This window comes from Lissotriton helveticus, chromosome 10, assembly GCF_964261635.1.
Source record: "Lissotriton helveticus chromosome 10, aLisHel1.1, whole genome shotgun sequence".
NCBI lineage: Eukaryota > Metazoa > Chordata > Amphibia > Caudata > Salamandridae > Lissotriton > Lissotriton helveticus.
In genome coordinates, this window is record NC_136071.1 from 348,400,254 (window position 1) to 348,421,703 (window position 21,450).

The 21,450-nt window shown below is 44.5% G+C and overlaps 1 protein-coding gene across 1 annotated transcript in view; it reads right to left on the minus strand.

Annotated features, from left to right (window-relative positions):
* PTPN23 (protein tyrosine phosphatase non-receptor type 23) overlaps nucleotides 1–21,450 on the minus strand; it is a 663,560-nt gene that overhangs the window by 241,696 nt on the left and 400,414 nt on the right. Inside the window, exons 17-18 of the mRNA XM_078662553.1 lie at nucleotides 19,233–19,387; nucleotides 9,805–9,956 (exon numbers count right to left, since the gene is read on the minus strand). Of these exons, the coding sequence (XP_078518679.1) occupies nucleotides 9,805–9,956; nucleotides 19,233–19,387 (307 nt within the window). The remainder of the gene's footprint in view (nucleotides 1–9,804; nucleotides 9,957–19,232; nucleotides 19,388–21,450) is intronic.

Consider the following 21,450-nt stretch of genomic DNA (forward strand, 5'->3'; position numbering starts at 1 on the left):
TGTATCAAGAACAAGCTGGTGAAGTGTGGTCAAGCCCATGAATCCATGAAGAATGGACCCCGGGGTCCTCCAGTCACCAACTCTTTATTGACTCATACTCGCTCCTTTAAATTCCACATTGTGCAGGAATGAAGTAGCAGGATCTAGTATCGCTGCCGGTGTAGAGGCACAGCGAGAAACAGACTGCCATCAAGGTGAAAGAGAAGTTCAACAACTGTCGGGAGGGAGTCAGATGCTAAAACCAAATGGAGATTTTAAGGGAAATCAGAATGGCAATGAGCCTAAGAATATACTTCCACACATTGATTTACCCCCTGACTGCTCACCTTATGTTGTTATTTTGGCTGGGGTTCCCGAACTGGAAACAGGTAGAGTTGAATCTTATATTGAATTAAACAATAAAACAATCCTTTGGCTGAATAATAACAGACCCCTGCTGCCAAATGTGCAAAGCCAAATTCTCTTTGCTCGCTGAGCGAGTTGGGTTGGTCGTAGACCGAAAGATATAGTGGGCGACTGCATAATTATCAACTTTAGAGATAGTCGGGTGGTGGAACATGTTTGTGAGGGTTTCTATAAAAATAAGTGATCTACATTCCAGACCTTTGATTTAAGCTACTTCTATACATCCCCAAATCATATGGTTAAATTCGGCTACCAAGGAAAGACCTGGGACAGGCAGGTGGGTCCAGCCTGCCATTGCTGGCAACAGAGAAGGGTTGGATAGTACTTTTTTTCCGTCTAGTGTCCCACTTAGCAACAGATTCAGTGTGCTTGATCTGGTGGACTGACTGATTCCTACTGATTTCTGCCCACTGACATTGACCAAGAAGCCGTGTGACAATACTTCGGGTTTGGGGGCTGGGGTAACAAACCAATATCTTGACCAAAGTGATGCACACGGGTCTATTGGTAGTGCTAAAACCTCTATTGCTAGTGTAGGCGAGGAGATGGGTAATTCTACAGTTCCTACAAAAGTTAATCTTGCACCCTGTGAGGTTAGATTTTATCCTCAAAAATCAGTTTCTGCCATCATTAACTGTGAGTCCCCTGAAACTATAGGCAATCGAGAATTTGAGGTAACTGTTGAGAGTGGGCTGGAAGCGAGATTAAATGGCCCTAGGATTTTGTCATGGAGCATCGCGGGCCTCGCGGCTAAATTGGATTTGCCCGATTGGGGTAACTACATAGATTCTTATGAGATTTGCTTATTTCAAGAAACCTGGGCACTAAGCTCACCATATAGAGAAGGCTTCGCATCGTACTGTGAAGCAGCAGTGAAGGGCCCTAGGGGTAGACCCTCGGGGGTCTTTGTATATGGATGGAAATCCATCTAGGATGCATGGTAAAGAGAATAGAAACCCATTCACCGGACATCTTATGCATTCTTTTGACCCACAGAAATCTCCCAAAACTGGCCATTATTAATGTTTACTCTCGGCCAGTACAGCATGGTGGAACATTTTCGACGCTAGATTGTTTGGCAAGCCTCCTTAATACACTCTCAGGGAAAGCGTATTTTTTAATTGGTGGGGATTTTAACTGCCACTTTCAACCTCTAAATGGTCTTACCAAACCTATCACTAGTGATGAGGATTCATTATGGTCAATCCCAGTGTCTAATGCTTATCCGATAAGGGGGTGGACCCCACTTGTTCTACAACTGACCTCTCTCACCCTTACCCACTCTTTGAGGGCTTGTAATGGTCGGTTCATGGATGATAACCCAGGGCATCCCACTTTTGAGAGACCTGACCAGGCATCAATAAGTGATTACTTCCTATTAAGCCTTGAAATCTGGCATAATGTCGCAAAGTTTAGCGTTAACTTGCGTGAAGAAAGTGACCATAATCCTTTGGTCACTTTGTTAGACTTCCACTTAGCAGACATAGAACAAGGTTTTGATAATCCGCAATTAGATAATCTAGTTGTTGCCGAAGGAGGGAGACGTATTTGTTGGGCCACAATAATTCAATCCCCAGAAACAATGTCTGACATGTATAACAGTATTCTCCCCCTGTTAGAAAAGGCAAGTCTTGCATCAGGAAATTGTGCTAATTTAGAACCTGGTAATGACCTAGGGAAAATTCACCAGGTTATGGTTACAATCCTGGAGGATTTCTTTTATAGTAGCAGGCCTGCTAAGTGTAATCACCATAGTGATAATAATCCCTGGTATAATAGGACGTGCAGGGATGCTAAGAGAGCCCTCCTGTCATGTCTTAAGGGGGTGATAGCAGGCGCATAATGGAAGCTAGGACTTTTTTAAAGAAAATTCTTTTACAAGAAAAAACAGAATGGGAAATGGATAGATGGCAGGCTATTAAGAATGCTTTGGATTTAAAAGATGTTAGAGGTTTTTGGAATTTAGTCCACACTGGAAAAACTGAGGGTAGGACTACTATAGAGCCTAATATCGGTGAGGAAGCCTGGCGTCTTTATTTTAAGGATTTATACTTAAGCCCACCAAATGGATCGAGTGTGAATGAGATCACGCTGTGTTGGCCAACTCCTGATCCTTTAGGGTATATACCTACATGCTCTATGGCTGAGGTACTATCTGCCTTACCCAAGTTATTACCTAATAAAGCACCGGGACTAGATAGAATCCCCGGGGACCTGTATAGAAACGAACAGGCAGTGTGGGCCCCATATCTTCAACTGTTATTTAATGCGATTCTTTATGGCCTACCAGCCCCCTCTACGTGGGCTGGCACAGAGATTATCCCTATCTACAAAAAAGGATCCCCCATTGAACCTGCAAATTATAGGCCAATTAGCCTTATTGATGTAACACAAAAATGTTGGCTAGAGTGTTACTGGGAAGACTCCAGGAATGGATGGAAGACTTTAATATCTTAACCCCCCTGCAAGCAGGCTTTAGATCCAAAATTTCGACTACAGATCAACTGTTTAGGTTACAGCTGATCTATTGGAAGCATGTACTCCTAGAGGGTGGGAGTCTGTACCTTACCTTCGTGGACCTTAAATCAGCGTTCGATATGGTAGACCGTGACCAGCTGTGGGGTATCATGCTGGACATGGGAGTTCCACCATATCTTTTCCACCAGATTAAACGCCTCCAGGAGGGAACATTCGCTAGAGTAAGGTTTGGTAACAATGGGCAATTATCGTCTCCTTTCCCTGTTGGCAAGGGGGTAAGGCAGGGCTGTGTACTTGCACCAACCCTCTTCTCCCTCTTTCTTAATGGGTTAATTGAAGATTTACTTGCCGTTAAGGATATTGATTGTCCAAAATTAGCGCACCGCAAATTTCCTACATTAATGTTTGCGGATGATACTCTACTCCTCTCGAAATCATCAATGGGGATGCAGCGCGTGCTAAAGGAATTTAGTCAGTTTTGTAAAAAGAGGAACCTGGTGGTAAACATTAAGAAGACAAAATATATGGTCTTCCACGCCAACTCTACAAACTGCCCGCATCCAAGAATGGGTGATAGACAATTGGAGAGGGTCCCCATCTTTGACTATTTGGGTCTCACTGTAAATGATAAAATGGGGTGGGGACCCCAAATCAATAAGGCTAACTTAAAGTTAACCCAGGCTATTGGGGGGATTTTAAAAGTCCATAAAAGTTGCGTCCTAAAGGTAATAAGCCCGCCGTCAGAAATTTATAAAGTCCAAGCTAGGGCAGCTACCCTAAACGCGGCAGAATTGTGGGGGCATAGTTTATCAAATGCCCTTTCTGTAACTGAAAACAATTTTATAAGACAAATTCTGACCTTGCCCAAAAACACACCCCTAGTACCACTAAGGAGGGATCTGGATATCCTCCCAATTCTGGACCTAATTTCTTCATGCCCACTGCTATATTGGCGACGGCTGTGGAGTACCCCAGAGTTAGGTCATTATAGGGAGGAAATAAAAGTGGTAATGTCAACCCTGGGGGCTGGTAGTATACCCTGGCTATCCTTTGTTAGGGATTCCTTTCATGCAATAGGAAGGGAGGATTTACGGACCACACCAGAGGAATCTTGCCTAGCCACTTCAAAAAAATCTTTAGCTAGTGAAGTGAGAGAGTACAAATTAACAAGTATTTTACAGACAGTTAATTCTTTTAGTTTAACCTATGGGTTTTTGAATTTTAAGTCCCAATATAAATTTGAGCAGGTATTGGATTCAAAACAACCGCTGTTAGCTAAGAAGTTGTTTTTGCAATTTAGATATGGGACGAACCCGCTTCACGCTTTAGCTAACAAGTGGGTGAGCGCAACCCCTCACCTATGTTCTGGATGCCTAGTGAAGGTAGAAACAGTAATTCATGTAATGTTCTTCTGCTCGACATACAAACAGGCTAGGTCTAAATCGGTTTTACAACTTTGTAGAAACCTGGGTATTAGGAACTACCTAGTATTTTATAGGATCCTAAAATATGATACTAACCTGGTTTATGTTGTTGCAATTTCGAAATTTCTATTTGCTATGTGGTGTAAACGAAGGCATTTGATATGACAATAAGTAACACCAGCTCTCACTTGTCATTTGCTGTGATTTTGTACTCTGTAATAACTAAGCCTGTACGTATAGGTATTTGCTGATTAATATGTGTGAGAGATAGTGAATATCTGTAAACTGCTGGTATTTCGAACCTGGGCTTTATAATAACTTTGGATGTGAATCATTCTCTTTTTTTTAAATATTTTTAGTTTAAATTATATTCTTAAGGAATGTTTTAATTGCTCGCATTTCCCATAATGAAGACTTTTGTATCCCTACTTGCCTATGGGGGATCTCCTATTCCCACGGTCAATATCCAGGGTTCTACATGATTTTGTACTTTTTTCTTGATTCTGATTTTAATATGTTGTAAACTTAAATGTGCTTTTATGGCTGTAATAGCCGAAATAAAGTTTTTTGATGATGATGATGATGATGATGATTATTTACTAGGCAATGATCTAGAGATCTCAGCCTGGGCTGAGGTAGAAAAAGAGGCCCATTCCAAAATGTTAGGCTTTTCTGAAAAGGTTAGGGGGCTGTGAGGGCCAAAGCCCCATCCCAGACAGATTTTAATGCGGTGAAGCCTGGAACTATTGATCAGTCCACTCAAACAGAGAGCATTGGGGAGGAAGAAAAGTCTTCCTCCCACCCGACTATAGGTGAGGGTCAGCCTCATCAGGGAAATGAACCTACTCCTTGTGAAGGAGCTGTCCCAGAGGTAGTCAGGCCTGGCCTGGCTGATTACCTGATGGCATTGGACCCTTTCAAGGTGGTACCCAGTCAGGAGCAGGTAACCTTCCCTTCTCTACCCTGCCTCAGTCATTCCAGGGCTGCAGAGGTCAGGGAGATCAGTGGACCCTACAGGGCTCCCTGTCCAGAGGAATCCCCCATCAGCAGGTTAGGGGCACCCAGTCTAGTAGCCCTAGCCATGTGAGAATTCCTCAACCCTCTGAGGGAACCCTTTTGACATTGAATAGGGATCACCCCCAGATGGGCTCTGTTGGACAAAGGCAAACCTGGGACCCAGTGGTCCCAAACCTACCATGTCCCTCCAGTGTCCCAACCAAAAGGATCAAACCCCAAGCTGTAGGCAGCCAAAGGTTGACCCTTAGAGTCAAGTGTAACTCAGTCATGGAAAGAAAGGCATCGATGGTGACCAGTGATCTGAGGAAGCTGAGGCCAAACCTATTAGGGCCTCACTTACACACCCAGACACCTTACCAGCCTTTTACTTTACCAAAACACACCTCAGGTAGTAATGCCCCATGGTAGAGACCCTCTCATACCCTCAGGGTGAGGGATTGCTTACTGGACCATAAGACAGGGGGTAACCATGCTAGTACAGGTACTTCCTTATATGGCCACTTAGTCAATAAAGGCACACCTGGACAAGGTTAGCTTCATCTCCTCTCGTTTGGGGGGAGTGTGTAGGAAGGTGGAATCTGACTACATGGTTGCCCCCACTGTTTTCCTGGTGTTTTTATGGTTTTTGACTTAGTTTGACTGGGATCCTGCTATTCAGGGCCCCAGCCAATCTGCTTTCCTCTCTAAATTGATTGCATGTACATTAGGTACACTCCAGATTGGTTACTGGGTTACCCCTGTGAGTCCCTAGTATATGGTACCTTAGGTACTAAGGGCATAGGTACCCTAGAGGCCTACCAGGGGCTGAAGCATGTATTATGCCACCCCTGGGAAGCCTTCCAAAATGGCACCACAGGTCTGCTACTGCAGCCTGGGTAAGGTGGTGCATGCACCCCTTACTAAGATATGGGTTACCTATATCTACCTTATATCACTGACACATATAAACCTATAAGTCACTCCTATGGCAGGCCTTAACAATCCTGAAGGCAGAGTGCTTGGTTTTGTGTGAGAGGGTGCCCATGCATGAGCAGGATCCCACTGCAGCTTTCGGAATCACGTCTCTGTAGCTGTTCTGTGTTGCAGCCAGACCATATACTCTTAAGTGCATTATAACCTCGTGGTTATTGCTAACTTTGGAATGGCTGCATGGAAACATGTTGTGTTCGGTGTCAAACACTTTGGAATGCTACCCCTCCCCCCCCCCACCCCTCCCCCGCCACTTCTGGCGGCGGGGGTAGAATTCCACCCTTCTAGAGGGAGAAGACATGTACACACTTTCTTAGCCGGTAATAGTTTTAAAGAGCCCTGGCATCACAAAATGGATGCCACAGCCACAAGTCTGCCCTCCTACTGCTGGACGAAACTCCAGCAGGGGAGGCTTGGACAATTAGGGTTCCTGTCACAGGGAGGTGTAACCACCTCCCAGACAGGCTTTAGTGTATTGAGGCTGGGTTAGTGCATTCAGAGAATGCTTTTCAGACAGTGCTGGGGCACACTTGGTGTCCCTGTGCATATCCCCGTTCAAACCGGTTGCAGGGGGACTCAGCCCCTGCTCTGGCGCAAAACTGGACAAAGGGAAAGGGGTGTAACCACCCCCACCCTGGGTCCTCCCATAGGTGGGACCCTAGAGTAAGTCCAACCCCTAAACTTAGTATAAGTATAGGAACCCTGCCTTTAGGACTTAAGATTACACTGGATGAAACTCTGCAACCTACATCCTGGACCTTTGACATTCTAGTTCGACTAGAAGATGGAAGAATCTCCCTTGGGGTCAAGGAGGGACTCCCCTGTTCAAACAGGCACCAAAGAATCATCTTGCCAGTCTGCATTTCCGAGGCTCCCGCCGGAACCCGAAGGTTGTGCGACACAGGACATAGACATCCTGACATCTCTGCGGCCGACATGTAGCGAGAGATGTAGAACTGTAATTCCTGGACACTGTGTACATTTGCAAGTGCATCGACAACCCAAGCGTTCCCAAAGTTGTGCATTGGGCTACTTGTAGTCCAAGCCCGAGCACCATCTGCACCGAAGATTGTTGGCCTACACTTCACGAGTGTTCCGTGGGCCCGCTTCTAGCATTTCCGCTCGAGGCTCCTTCGTGATCCCTCGTCCGTCGACTGGTGGGTCCCAACGAGGGCAACTCTTATGTTTCTTGGGCTTTCCTGGTTGCTCCAGACGTGCCCTGACACTCCTCCAAAGGGTGAGTTCCTCAGACCTTGCTGGTCTGCACCGAAGCCAATCTTTGCTTTCTGCGTGGGTTGCTCTTGCCAAGGCTTCTTGGGTCCAATCCGGAAACCAACACCGCAGCACTCAACATCCTTCATGGGACAGCTCAAATCCAGCTCCTGGTCGCCATCGACGCCTCCTGGTCCTCGTGGCTGAAGAGTCAAGCTTCACCTTCTTCACCTGAAATCACCCACCATTGGTTGGCATCTTCTCCTTGCCTTCCTAGTCACTGGCTAGTGACCCAGACTCTGTCCACTCTGCTTTCAGGTTCTTCAGATCTCCGATCCACCCTTGGATCTACCCGGAAACCTTCCACTTGGTCACCTGCAGCACTTCTTCGCAGCTCGCCACAGGAAATGACGACGAATCCCGACACGAAAAGACACCTATGCACCCGGCTTCCCTGGGTGAGGCAACACAAGTACGCTGGTGCTCCTGTGGGTCTTGATTCTCAAATTGTCTAGTTCTGAAGGGGTTTGTTCCTAGTCCAGTCCTAAGCGTCCTTAATCTGTAATTTTCCAACCACGATTTTCCCCATAGAAGTTAATGGTGATTCGCGGCTGCGTTTAGACACTGCATGAGTCCCCCGTGGGTCCCCTGTGTCACTACCTTGGGTGGTTCCTGGTGGCCCCAGTGGTTCTAAAGGCTCTAGGCCTTGTATCTATGTCAGTCGTGGTTCTTATACCACTTTCTTAGTATATGGTTTGTGACGCCCCTAGGGCTAATCATATATTGTGCTCATTTACTGTGTGCTAAATAAGTTTATGTTATGTACTTTTGCCTCTAGCCTCATAAAGAGACTAGAGGAGTGTGTTTAGAATAAATACATATATTTTATATATATACCTGGTGTGGTTCTCCTTGCATTTGGGCATTACATGAGATTATAGACTGGTAAAACAAGCTGTTTTACATTCCTTCAAGACTTAGCCTGAAGGCTGCTCTCCACAGCTACCAGTAGGATAGTTTTCTATAAGGTTGTCTTTAACCTACCATCAATAAGGGGTCGTTTGGACTGGTGCAAGGTGCCCACTAGAATAGTGGACAGCATATGCCAGGCCAACTTCTCACAGAGCCTAACAAATGTTCATCTTTCATTTGCGAAGTGCTTCATTCGGGTGTTAAACTGGTACTAAGGAGGAGAAAGTTGCTGTGAGAGCTTGAATGCATGTCAGAATGAGAAAAGAGCGAAGCAGTACAGCTAGAGAATGTGCTATATTATGCCGCATCATTTGCCTTTTCTTGCCGCATAATAAATGCAACGGCTCTCACTTTCACAGTTCACTGGCTGCCACTGAGTGCAAGATCCATTACCAACATAAGGGTTTCATCACCTGCTGTCAAGGCGCAAAAGGTATACACTCTATTTGAAATGGAAATCAATGTTTCAAATGCTGTCACTATCTGTATTTGGCAGAAAAATATGTACAGATATATACAGAAAAGAGCCAGAAGTACAATTAGTGCTTGTTGTTCCAGTTTCTAATAAGCATAAACCTGCAGGACAGATGTCGATTCTTCAGCCTTTTTCAAACAGCATGTTTCCCCAAGCCGCTTGTCATGCAGGTTGCATACATTTCCCCTGATGTTTCCTGTTATGGCAAGTCTACTGAATGAAGCATTTCAGAGTATAATACCTTTCAGGCCAGCACTTCAATAACTTCTGTCTCATTTGCAAACCAAGCTATCTGAAAAGCCATTTATTTTTCTGCATCACTGCTCGCAATGGCATTTGCTGAGTGTCCAAGAGTACAGGGCTGGCAAATGCCAAATGAATGCTCTTAGTCTAAAAGACTCTTCAGTTAACACATAGGATATGTAGCCTTACGTCATCAGAAGAACAAAATCAAGAATTGGGTGCTTCCTCAGTGAGAAATTGCAAGTTAATATCTTTAGCTTGGGCCAAGATGAAAAATGTACATACCTTCGGTAAAACTGTTTCTGGCGGATACCTACTGCAGATTAATTAATTTACATACTCTCAGATGTTTCCTGCACTCTTAATCAGAGATAAAAACCGTCAAGGGCTTTAAGCAAGGGGACTGTGGTGTGTGTATATGGTTAGTGGGAACTTATTTTTTTGTTCTTAAAGTAGCAAACATTTTATGTTCCTCTAGAATGTGAAAGAATGTTTTTTAAATCAAAATGCTTGGTCTAAAGGATTATGGTGAGCTGCTCTGGTAATAAAAGGCTAGAACGTTGTAAAAGTGTATTAGTGGTCAAATGACTGATGTTGTTGCCCACTTACTTGTGCTTAGATTCACTTAGGATCTTCCGAACTGCTGCATATTTGACGTTGGCATCAGTTAAGGCTTTGAGGATAATCTCCTGGGCTGTTAGATTCTGATCTATATAAACTTTAAGCTGGTCGTACTTCTTCAACTGTTCCTCAAAGAGTTTCTGAAACACAAAACAGGTCATATAATGTCAGCAGATAACAGAAATGGGCCAACTGGAATCAGAAGAGAAGAGCAACAGGTGTCCTCCCAGAGGAGACGAACGGGCCATAAGACGTGTGGACAGAAAGATAATGGGCTAACCAGACTCAGCATAATGGGCTAACCAAACTCAGCTTGGATGTAGCGGTCCAATTGAGACCAACACACGATCACAAGGGCACGCCAGCCAAGGATAATGCAGATCAATGGGGACAAAGTCAGCACTGGGTGGACCAACTGGTACCAGACTAGACAAAGATGGGATAGTGGGGACCCATCTGGAGAGAGCAGAATGGATCAATGGGGGACCTGCTTAGAAAAGGCTGGTCAAAGAAGACCACAGTATGAGGGGAGAATGATTAATAGGCACCTAATAGGCAAGTGTTACCCAAACATTTTAGAACCAGAATCCAACTTTTAGAACGACAAATCTTCGCAACCAACCTAAATCTAAATCCGTATTTCTAAAGCGCAAACTACTCACCCTTACGGGTCTCAAGACGCTGTGGGCCGTCGTGGAAATTAAGTGAGCTATTGCCCAGAGTCACATGGTGCTGAGCTGAGCTGCCGCCGGAGCCAGGGATCGAACCGTGAACCCTGTGCTCCGAAGACAGCTGCCCTGGCCGCTGCATCACACCTCTCCACAACCTAGCTTTAATGGACGAGGCAAGAGACATTTTTTAATGTAATAACAACAATCGTTTGTAAATGTCACAATCCTGACCATGTCCCTCGAAATCGTACTATGGCCAAGATACTGATCAACTCATAAAAATGGCAGATCTTCACTGGAGTTGGGACACTTCAGAGTAGGGTACAGGTCGGTAACATCTGTTAACTAAAATCCCATGGCTTCTGAAAAATCTTGGTGTTGGTACAAGTGATTTTAGCAAATTTGAGAACCACCTTCTGCAGCAGAACAGAGGGTTAGGCGTCCATTTCGGTATGTATGTATGTATGTATGTATGTATGTATGTATGTGTATATATATATATATATATATATATATATATATATATATATATATATATATATATATATATATATATATATATATATATATATATATATATATATATATATATATATATATATATATATATATATATATATATATATATATATATATATATATATATATATATATATATATATATATATATATATATATATATATATATATATATATATATATATATATATATATATATATATATATATATATATATATATATATATATATATATATATATATATATATATATATATATATATATATATATATATATATATATATATATATATATATATATATATATATATATATATATATATATATATATATATATATATATATATATATATCCAACAAACAAATGCGCCATAACACTGGTTCTGGAAACAACTGGCTTTTATTGAGATTAACGCAGGCTGCAGCAAAAGTGGAGCACCTGACGCGTTTCAGCGAATAGCTTTCCTCAGAGGTACACCACGTGTGCAGTGTCCCAGAATTCGTTGGTAAGTACCTGCCGGACTGCTACCATACTTCAAGTCCCATAATGCATCAGGAGTTGGAATGGAGTACATGAATGCAGTCCAAAGTGTTGTTAAATTCCACCCCAAACTCCGACTAGTTGTAAAGGTGAGTATGGTTGCTGGCAATCTCTGGAGCACACATGAGCGCAGCAGTAGCAAAATGTCAAAATAACGCCAGATCCAAAACCTGCTCCAGGGAGGAATCATCCCCCTCATGTCGCTCCCTTTCTCATCACCACCGCAAAATCGCCGGCACATCCTCAGGCTCGCAGTGGGTCGAGCGGGTCATGCCCCCCATTTTAAATGTTCCAAGCAAAGTTCGCTGCCGTCGGGGGCCCCCGACCCTGCAGGGCGTTTATGGCTTACAGCGGGAGACAGCGCTTCCCGCCCTTAACATCCAACAAACAAATGCGCCATAACACTGGTTCTGGAAACAACTGGCTTTTATTGAGATTAACGCAGGCTGCAGCAAAAGTGGAGCACCTGACGCGTTTCAGCGAATAGCTTTCCTCAGAGGTACACCACGTGTGCAGTGTCCCAGAATTCGTTGGTAAGTACCTGCCGGACTGCTACCATACTTCAAGTCCCATAATGCATCAGGAGTTGGAATGGAGTACATGAATGCAGTCCAAAGTGTTGTTAAATTCCACCCCAAACTCCGACTAGTTGTAAAGGTGAGTATGGTTGCTGGCAATCTCTGGAGCACACATGAGCGCAGCAGTAGCAAAATGTCAAAATAACGCCAGATCCAAAACCTGCTCCAGGGAGGAATCATCCCCCTCATGTCGCTCCCTTTCTCATCACCACCGCAAAATCGCCGGCACATCCTCAGGCTCGCAGTGGGTCGAGCGGGTCATGCCCCCCATTTTAAATGTTCCAAGCAAAGTTCGCTGCCGTCGGGGGCCCCCGACCCTGCAGGGCGTTTATGGCTTACAGCGGGAGACAGCGCTTCCCGCCCTTAACATCCAACAAACAAATGCGCCATAACACTGGTTCTGGAAACAACTGGCTTTTATTGAGATTAACGCAGGCTGCAGCAAAAGTGGAGCACCTGACGCGTTTCAGCGAATAGCTTTCCTCAGAGGTACACCACGTGTGCAGTGTCCCAGAATTCGTTGGTAAGTACCTGCCGGACTGCTACCATACTTCAAGTCCCATAATGCATCAGGAGTTGGAATGGAGTACATGAATGCAGTCCAAAGTGTTGTTAAATTCCACCCCAAACTCCGACTAGTTGTAAAGGTGAGTATGGTTGCTGGCAATCTCTGGAGCACACATGAGCGCAGCAGTAGCAAAATGTCAAAATAACGCCAGATCCAAAACCTGCTCCAGGGAGGAATCATCCCCCTCATGTCGCTCCCTTTCTCATCACCACCGCAAAGTTAGCCCTGAAAGGAGAAGCCACAGGTACGTGTAAGATATTCACTCTTTTAATGGTGACAGCTTGCAGGCAGATTCAAAACGGTGATTCACAGCACAATTGATGAGCCACACCAGACGCGTTTCGAGAATAGTCCTCTCTTCCTCAATGGCATTCAGCTCGCAAACACCAGTCTGCCGATCGTGCACCACTTAAATTCCCAAAGTCCTGCCCCAGTGGGCGGGGCCATTCGCATGGCCTTGTGGTCTTGGTAGTGCAAACGATAAATAATTATAACTCATGTGAGTCAGTTAGGTGCGCAGTCTTTAAAGCAAAGTTTTTCCCTTGTGGGTTGCTAGAATTCCTGTTTGCAATCCGCAGCGCTCACCAGCTGTCATCAGCGAACACCACCTCCCGTTATTTCAGTCGAAGCCATCTGACTCCGTCCCGGGCCCATGAATCATGGTGAGCTTCTCCCGCGGCTGGGCTCAGCCGCTCCACATCAAACACACAAGGTTAGCCCTGAAAGGAGAAGCCACAGGTACGTGCTTTAAAGACTGCGCACCTAACTGACTCACATGAGTTATAATTATTTATCGTTTGCACTACCAAGACCACAAGGCCATGCGAATGGCCCCGCCCACTGGGGCAGGACTTTGGGAATTTAAGTGGTGCACGATCGGCAGACTGGTGTTTGCGAGCTGAATGCCATTGAGGAAGAGAGGACTATTCTCGAAACGCGTCTGGTGTGGCTCATCAATTGTGCTGTGAATCACCGTTTTGAATCTGCCTGCAAGCTGTCACCATTAAAAGAGTGAATATCTTACACGTACCTGTGGCTTCTCCTTTCAGGGCTAACCTTGTGTGTTTGATGTGGAGCGGCTGAGCCCAGCCGCGGGAGAGAGCTCACCATGATTCATGGGCCCGGGACGGAGTCAGATGGCTTCGACTGAAATAACGGGAGGTGGTGTTCGCTGATGACAGCTGGTGAGCGCTGCGGATTGCAAACAGGAATTCTAGCAACCCACAAGGGAAAAACTTTGCTTTAAAGACTGCGCACCTAACTGACTCACATGAGTTATAATTATTTATCGTTTGCACTACCAAGACCACAAGGCCATGCGAATGGCCCCGCCCACTGGGGCAGGACTTTGGGAATTTAAGTGGTGCACGATCGGCAGACTGGTGTTTGCGAGCTGAATGCCATTGAGGAAGAGAGGACTATTCTCGAAACGCGTCTGGTGTGGCTCATCAATTGTGCTGTGAATCACCGTTTTGAATCTGCCTGCAAGCTGTCACCATTAAAAGAGTGAATATCTTACACGTACCTGTGGCTTCTCCTTTCAGGGCTAACCTTGTGTGTTTGATGTGGAGCGGCTGAGCCCAGCCGCGGGAGAGAGCTCACCATGATTCATGGGCCCGGGACGGAGTCAGATGGCTTCGACTGAAATAACGGGAGGTGGTGTTCGCTGATGACAGCTGGTGAGCGCTGCGGATTGCAAACAGGAATTCTAGCAACCCACAAGGGAAAAACTTTGCTTTAAAGACTGCGCACCTAACTGACTCACATGAGTTATAATTATTTATCGTTTGCACTACCAAGACCACAAGGCCATGCGAATGGCCCCGCCCACTGGGGCAGGACTTTGGGAATTTAAGTGGTGCACGATCGGCAGACTGGTGTTTGCGAGCTGAATGCCATTGAGGAAGAGAGGACTATTCTCGAAACGCGTCTGGTGTGGCTCATCAATTGTGCTGTGAATCACCGTTTTGAATCTGCCTGCAAGCTGTCACCATTAAAAGAGTGAATATCTTACACGTACCTGTGGCTTCTCCTTTCAGGGCTAACCTTGTGTGTTTGATGTGGAGCGGCTGAGCCCAGCCGCGGGAGAGAGCTCACCATGATTCATGGGCCCGGGACGGAGTCAGATGGCTTCGACTGAAATAACGGGAGGTGGTGTTCGCTGATGACAGCTGGTGAGCGCTGCGGATTGCAAACAGGAATTCTAGCAACCCACAAGGGAAAAACTTTGCTTTAAAGACTGCGCACCTAACTGACTCACATGAGTTATAATTATTTATCGTTTGCACTACCAAGACCACAAGGCCATGCGAATGGCCCCGCCCACTGGGGCAGGACTTTGGGAATTTAAGTGGTGCACGATCGGCAGACTGGTGTTTGCGAGCTGAATGCCATTGAGGAAGAGAGGACTATTCTCGAAACGCGTCTGGTGTGGCTCATCAATTGTGCTGTGAATCACCGTTTTGAATCTGCCTGCAAGCTGTCACCATTAAAAGAGTGAATATCTTACACGTACCTGTGGCTTCTCCTTTCAGGGCTAACCTTGTGTGTTTGATATATATATATATATATATATATATATATATATATAATAATATATAAACGCGTAGACTGTCCATATCTCTGCACAAATGGTGAAATGAAATAAATATTGAAACAGAAAATAATTGCCCAGACCCGACTTTCTTCATGGTGCCGTGGTTGCCTTGCTGCATAAGGTGAAAGCGTTGGTGATTGTGAAGATATATTTATGTACACACAGGTATTAAATGACATTTACAGGCACACAGATTTTAACTGACAATTTTCACCTATTACGTCATTTTAACCCTTTGTTTTTTTAGTGAATTTGAGGCTGTTTTATTTTATTTTACGTAAAGTAACAAAATAAAGAGATGTCATTTTAAGTAAGGTAGACCTGTTGGCTTTGAGAAAGCAGACCTGTTGGCTTTGACTGACACACACACACACACACACACACACGCACACACACACACACACACACACCATTTTTTTTTATTCCAGACAACTTAAAATGTGTGTATTAGTCGGTATTTAAAACTCTTCAGGTCACAGGCAGAGAACCGAACACAAGAGGGCCTCTGGTTCCAGTTAATCCAGCTCGGAGTGCGTTAAAAATATTGGTAAGCTCTCCTGGGACCATGTGTTTAATGACACAGAGACTGGGCTTTTAAAAAAAAAAATCTTGGGGGCTGCTGTTCTCCCTGCAGCCCCTACAACACTTTTGTAACATGATGGTGGTGCCCCAGGCCAGATTGTGGAACAACAAAACAGGGAAAAATATGTAAATCAGCACTTGAAGGGCATTAAGGGGCGATCCTGGACGGGAGAAGCTAATAATAAATGAGCAGCTCCCGATGCTCTATTATATTTTATTAAATATTTTTTTGGGGTGTCCATGTATATTTGGGGCTGTTGGAGGAGGTCTGTGGCCTCTGCAAACTCTACTGGCTCCCCAGGCAGCACTCATCCAGGGTGCAGACGGGAGCCGGACTTTTTATTTTTGCCTGTGGGTTTTTTGATCCCATTCAGGGCACCCACAGCCTTTTTAAATTTTGGTGGCCACAGGGGGAGCCCCAAGGACCGCGCTGCCCCTGTGGGCTCCCCAGCCTGCACTCAACCTGAAGCAAGCAACAACAAAAATGCATTTCTCCTGTGGGAGCAGCCACTCTTTCCTCCACAGAGATGGGATCCAAGGGCCCATATCGGCTCAGGGAGAAGGGCCACAGGAACACATCCCTGCACAATATACTTTTTTTTAATAAAAAAAGCAATCACAAACTGAGTCTCCTAGTCATAAAATTCTTGCCAAACATCTTTGTTGATATGAGGCAGCCAATCAGATCTTATCTTTTGATCCGCCGGAGCTCTGGTACTACTGTATCTCTATATTTACATAAATTCTGAACCTTAATTTCTCAAAACCTACTGAATGGATTTACACATTCACAAAAAGCACACTTTATGGGTAAAGATCTAGCTTTCTGCCAAATTTGGTGCAATTCCGTTTTATATACTGATCGCGCGCCAGGGCACTTGAGCACTGTACATTCCTACCGGATTACATTACACAGGGTCAAATTAATTGTATTATAAACATGGGTGATTAAATGATTTGCAGAGAATCAAAGGATGTTGAGTCAATGCCGGGATTCAAACCTATTCTCTTCAATTGGACTTGAGTGCATGGCTACCCAGAGGCCTCCCAGCACTAGAAACCAAAATGACACCCACCAAATCTACATCACGGCTGAGACGAGGCTAGTTCACAAACAGCCAGGTTTTCAAAGCCTTTCTGAAAGATAATTCTTCTGGAAAGGAAGGGAGAAGATCCAAGACTCTCTTTAGCATTCTATGATTGCCATAGCCTCTTTCTGAAAGTTTTTGGGCTTGGTAATCCATCGTGAGGGTTTATCAGGCTCTTTGGGCTGAGAGGGCTCCAGAGACAGTTATGCCAGAGTTTCAATGCCTAGTTCCTGATGGTACTGCCCAGAAACATGACCCTCACCTTGTCCCTGTTAAGTTTAAGTCAGCAGTTTGCATTTCAAAGTGTCGCTTCCTGTTAACAGGGGAGTTAGAACCAAGTTCTGGAGAGATAGACACAACTATTTGCGTGTCCTCTGAGTAACAGACTATTGACAATGCAAAGATACAAACCATCTCGGACAGGGGGCACATATATATATATATATATATGTTAAAGAGGGTGGAGCTGAACGCTGACCCCTGATGCACCCCACAATTCAACTAGAAGTTGCCAAGAAACCGGTATGGTCCGGCACTTGAAAGGTCTTACCCTTGTGGAAAGATGTTGACCATTTCAGCACCTTGTCTTCAATACCTGCATCTGACACTCTGTGGTGAGTACCACTGCATGTGTCCGATTCTAAAGTTGGCTTCCCCAAATCTAAAGTTGGCAGCCCTAGCCGTTAGACAACAGACATATTTTTCTAATTAATCTGTGAAAATCATACACAAGTGGTATGGCTGAATATGACCATGTATAATGAGCACATTCTCTGGCAAAATGGGTTTGTAAGTTAATGAAACGCGGCAGCAACAAATACTGGAAGGTTCCCCTGGAGTCTGGCTTGGGAATACCTGCAAAGGTTTGTTTTAAAACTGGACTTTGGGACATTGTGCACAAATAGGGGTAATCATTTTAAATATTACTTGCAAATAGACCAGGACTTCTGCGACCCACCAGTGGGTCCTGATCCACAATTTGGGAATCGATGCGCTAGGGATTCAACAGGCTAAAGTGCACATGTCAGGGACAGAACACATCAATGGGAATCACAACAGGATAAGTAGGACAGGCCTGGGAGATGGTAGCCAGCAGGGAAGGGAATTCATTTAGAGGGATCACCAAGAGAAGGGAAAAAGGAGGAGGACCAGCCCTGTGAGAATGGATAAACAAAGACCTAGTCTGGGAACAGGTTGGCTCACTGGGAAGAGTCATAGAGGAGATGGGGCAACAAGTCCCAGCCCAGCAGTAGCCTGCAAATGGAAACGGGTCTGGATAATTTCCCAGCGGGGAGGGCTAAATTGGGAACTACTTTGGAACAGGGTCTCAACAGGGACCAGCAGGGGAGGGCTCCATGGGAGAGTAGCAGGGTTGAGGAGGGTGTAAGATAAGAGGTGAGAAAATGAGTGCTCAATGAAGACCACCCGGAAGGTGTAGAGTGCAAATGGATCTAGGAAAGGTGTGGAGTGCACCAACAGGGAACAGTTAAGTTGAGGGCTGTAGAGGGGAATAGCTGGGCAATGGAGGACTTGTTGGGGGAATAGCACATGAGATGTACTACATGAGAGCACTGAGGCAGGTGGTTGGCCAATAGGGACAAGACTAAGAGGTGATGGACGTCTGGGAACTAGTATGGGAGGCAAGTACACCATGGATTTTTATTTAGTGTTAAATGAAGAACCTAAATCCATGGAGATAAATCTATCCGTTTCTACAAGAATTTCAATTCAAGTCTACAGAATAACTGTCTTAACTCATTTGATAAACATCATAGTTACATTTTTTTGCACAAAAGAAATGTATCCATTATTTGAATGGCTTGTAAATCAGCCATATATTCAAGAAAAGTAAGCGTGACCTAAAATGTTAATGGGATTGGCAGTCAAATTATATTGTGTCCAACAGCATTGTCAGGGAAGAATAGCCTTAAGGTATTACAGTATTCCCATTGAATCCATAAGGAGCATTCACTTGCTAGCCATAGAAGGTACTATAGTCTCAAGAAATCCCTTAGAAACATCTGCCTGCAAGACATACATTGTGATTGACCGCCTATTAGCCACACAATAGCCCAAGAACCAAGCCAGTCCTCAACCAAAACTTCCATAAAGGATTACTGCATACTACACCCTCCCAACCATGCACTCCAAAGGAACAGAATGAAACTGAGCGTTTCATGGCCTCAGAAGCGTTGTATAAATGTTAGACTGCAATACAGAGCACCAGAATACACTGAACAATGAAAACAAATAGAAACAAATTGATTCTACACCTTCATTTCCGAACGGTCAGTGGTCACCAGGGATGTGGTGATGTCATCCTTCTGGATAGTATCTCTCAGCTGCTTTAACAGGGATTCCCGCTGGGTTTTCATCTCCTGCACTTTGCGCAAAATGCGCTTTATTGACTGAAGCACTATTTTGTCATCTGGAAAAATGAGCATAAAAAAATCAACCCTAGTGATAAAAGTGCAAATGTTACTATTGTTGATATATTTATCACACTTTTTGTTCAATACTATTGTACGTCCCTAAAGTTATTATACAGATCTTTGTCGCTCAAGGTATTATCTGGGTCCGGAAAAATATTGTTGCTGACAAGTTTCAGGGATGTACGGTTATGGTATTTTGAAGGATGCAATGAATTATCTGATGGAGTGAGATGTTATATTTCTTAAAATACTTTAAAAAATGTAATGATGTGACAAAAAATTGTGATCCATATTTTAAGTTTGAGTAATTGTAAGGTTTGATTGTGAATTATTATAACGTATTCTATAAGGTTAAAATAATGTACTTTGTAAATATACCAGTTTTGTAGGCCAATTACGGCAGATAGCTTAATAAACTTACAATCAAACTGATTAAAATACAAGCTGCATTACTGTTGTATTAGACAAAGAACGGGATTAGTATAGCGTAGGAAAGTGGATTATTAAGTGGTGCGGTTGTGAGACCTCCCCATGTAAAAATGACACAATCTTGATCAGGTTCCGTTAGGTTTCTTTAAAAAAAACCTTAGCTCAGTCCTGGGAAACTGTGGCATAGAGCAGTCAAACTTAATCATCAAAGGAACAAGTGAAAAGCATTTAGAAGTTCCAAAACAGTAGATATGCAAGAAATGCAACTCAATAAAGTCAAACACCAATTTATAAAAAATAAGTTGTATTCTTATCTTTAAATAGATACCAAAACAACAAAAATCTCTTGAGGAAACGGGAGATATGATTTTCCATCATAAGTAAAATACTGTATTTTAATCTATTAAATGCAAAAAAATTTTTGCAAGTACTTAGTAGCCAATGGGCTAAAACATCTGTTAGAATTAACCACAACAAGCTGGTGCCAGTTTTAGTGTCCTAAGAGTTATTTTCTCTTTTAACACAGTCTAGCCAAAAAGTGGTCCTGATGATGACCGATGCGGAGATGCTTAGGGGACGCTAAGGAAATGCTGTGAGTTTTCCTGGGGCCACCCTAAGGTCCACAAACGTCAAGGGTCAACTCCAGTCTCAGGACTAGATGATCATATTGCAGCAGGGGAGTCCAGTGCAGGTGCAGTTGCCACTGGTCAACTGGTCTCCTGATTACGGCAGGTTGAGCGGTTTGTTAGTTAAGCAAATCTTTTTCTTTGGGTGACCAGAGTAGACTTCAACTATGGGCCCCATGTACATGGGGCACTGCCGGAAGGTCTGGACTGGGTCGCCCAATGGGCACTTTGTCATCCAGCGGCAGGAAGGCGGTTTTGGCACTGGGCTCTTGAGAAGTGCAGGTTTCTTTAGCTTTTACTGGTCCTGAATCCTCACTGGTTGCTGGCCACCAGACCCTAGGAGTCACCTCTTCCGTCTTAGCACAAGTAGAGCTCTTTTCCATTCATGGGAACAGATGGTACAGTCCTCGTTGCGGGTCCCTTAGGTGCAGTCCATACTTTGGTGCAGCCTGTCTTGAGTCCAGGGTGCAGCAATACAGTCTTTCACCTGTTTTCATCAAATCCATTAGTAATGTGAGGACTGTGGGCCTGGAGTGCCATATGTACGTCATCTTGTTTGTGGGAGAGGAGGACTAACAAGCCAATCTGGCAATAGTTCCCACGAGGTAACAATTCCCACTTTACATCACTTACTGGGGTTTGGCCATCAAAAAATCCTGTGGTACCCTCTGTATCCTAAAGCAGCGGTTCCAAATCTGTGCCCTGCAGTATCCTGGTGTACAGTCAAGACTAGCCAGGGGCACAGCGAACATATGCGCACCCGTTTGGGAACGACTGCACTAATCCTTTCTTTTAGTGCCGCTGTTACTTTGCTTTATTTTGTAACTTGAACCTAGTGCTGTCTGCAGACAGTCCTTCCGGTGTACTCACCTCCTTGATAGGTCACAGCAGTGCTTCCAGACAAAGCGCTGCTCTCCCACCCGCTCATGACCTTGCAGTAGCACAGCGGGTGACATCCTCCAAGAGACAGAGCAGGGCGCGGGGGAAGTAGGCAGTGCAGACGA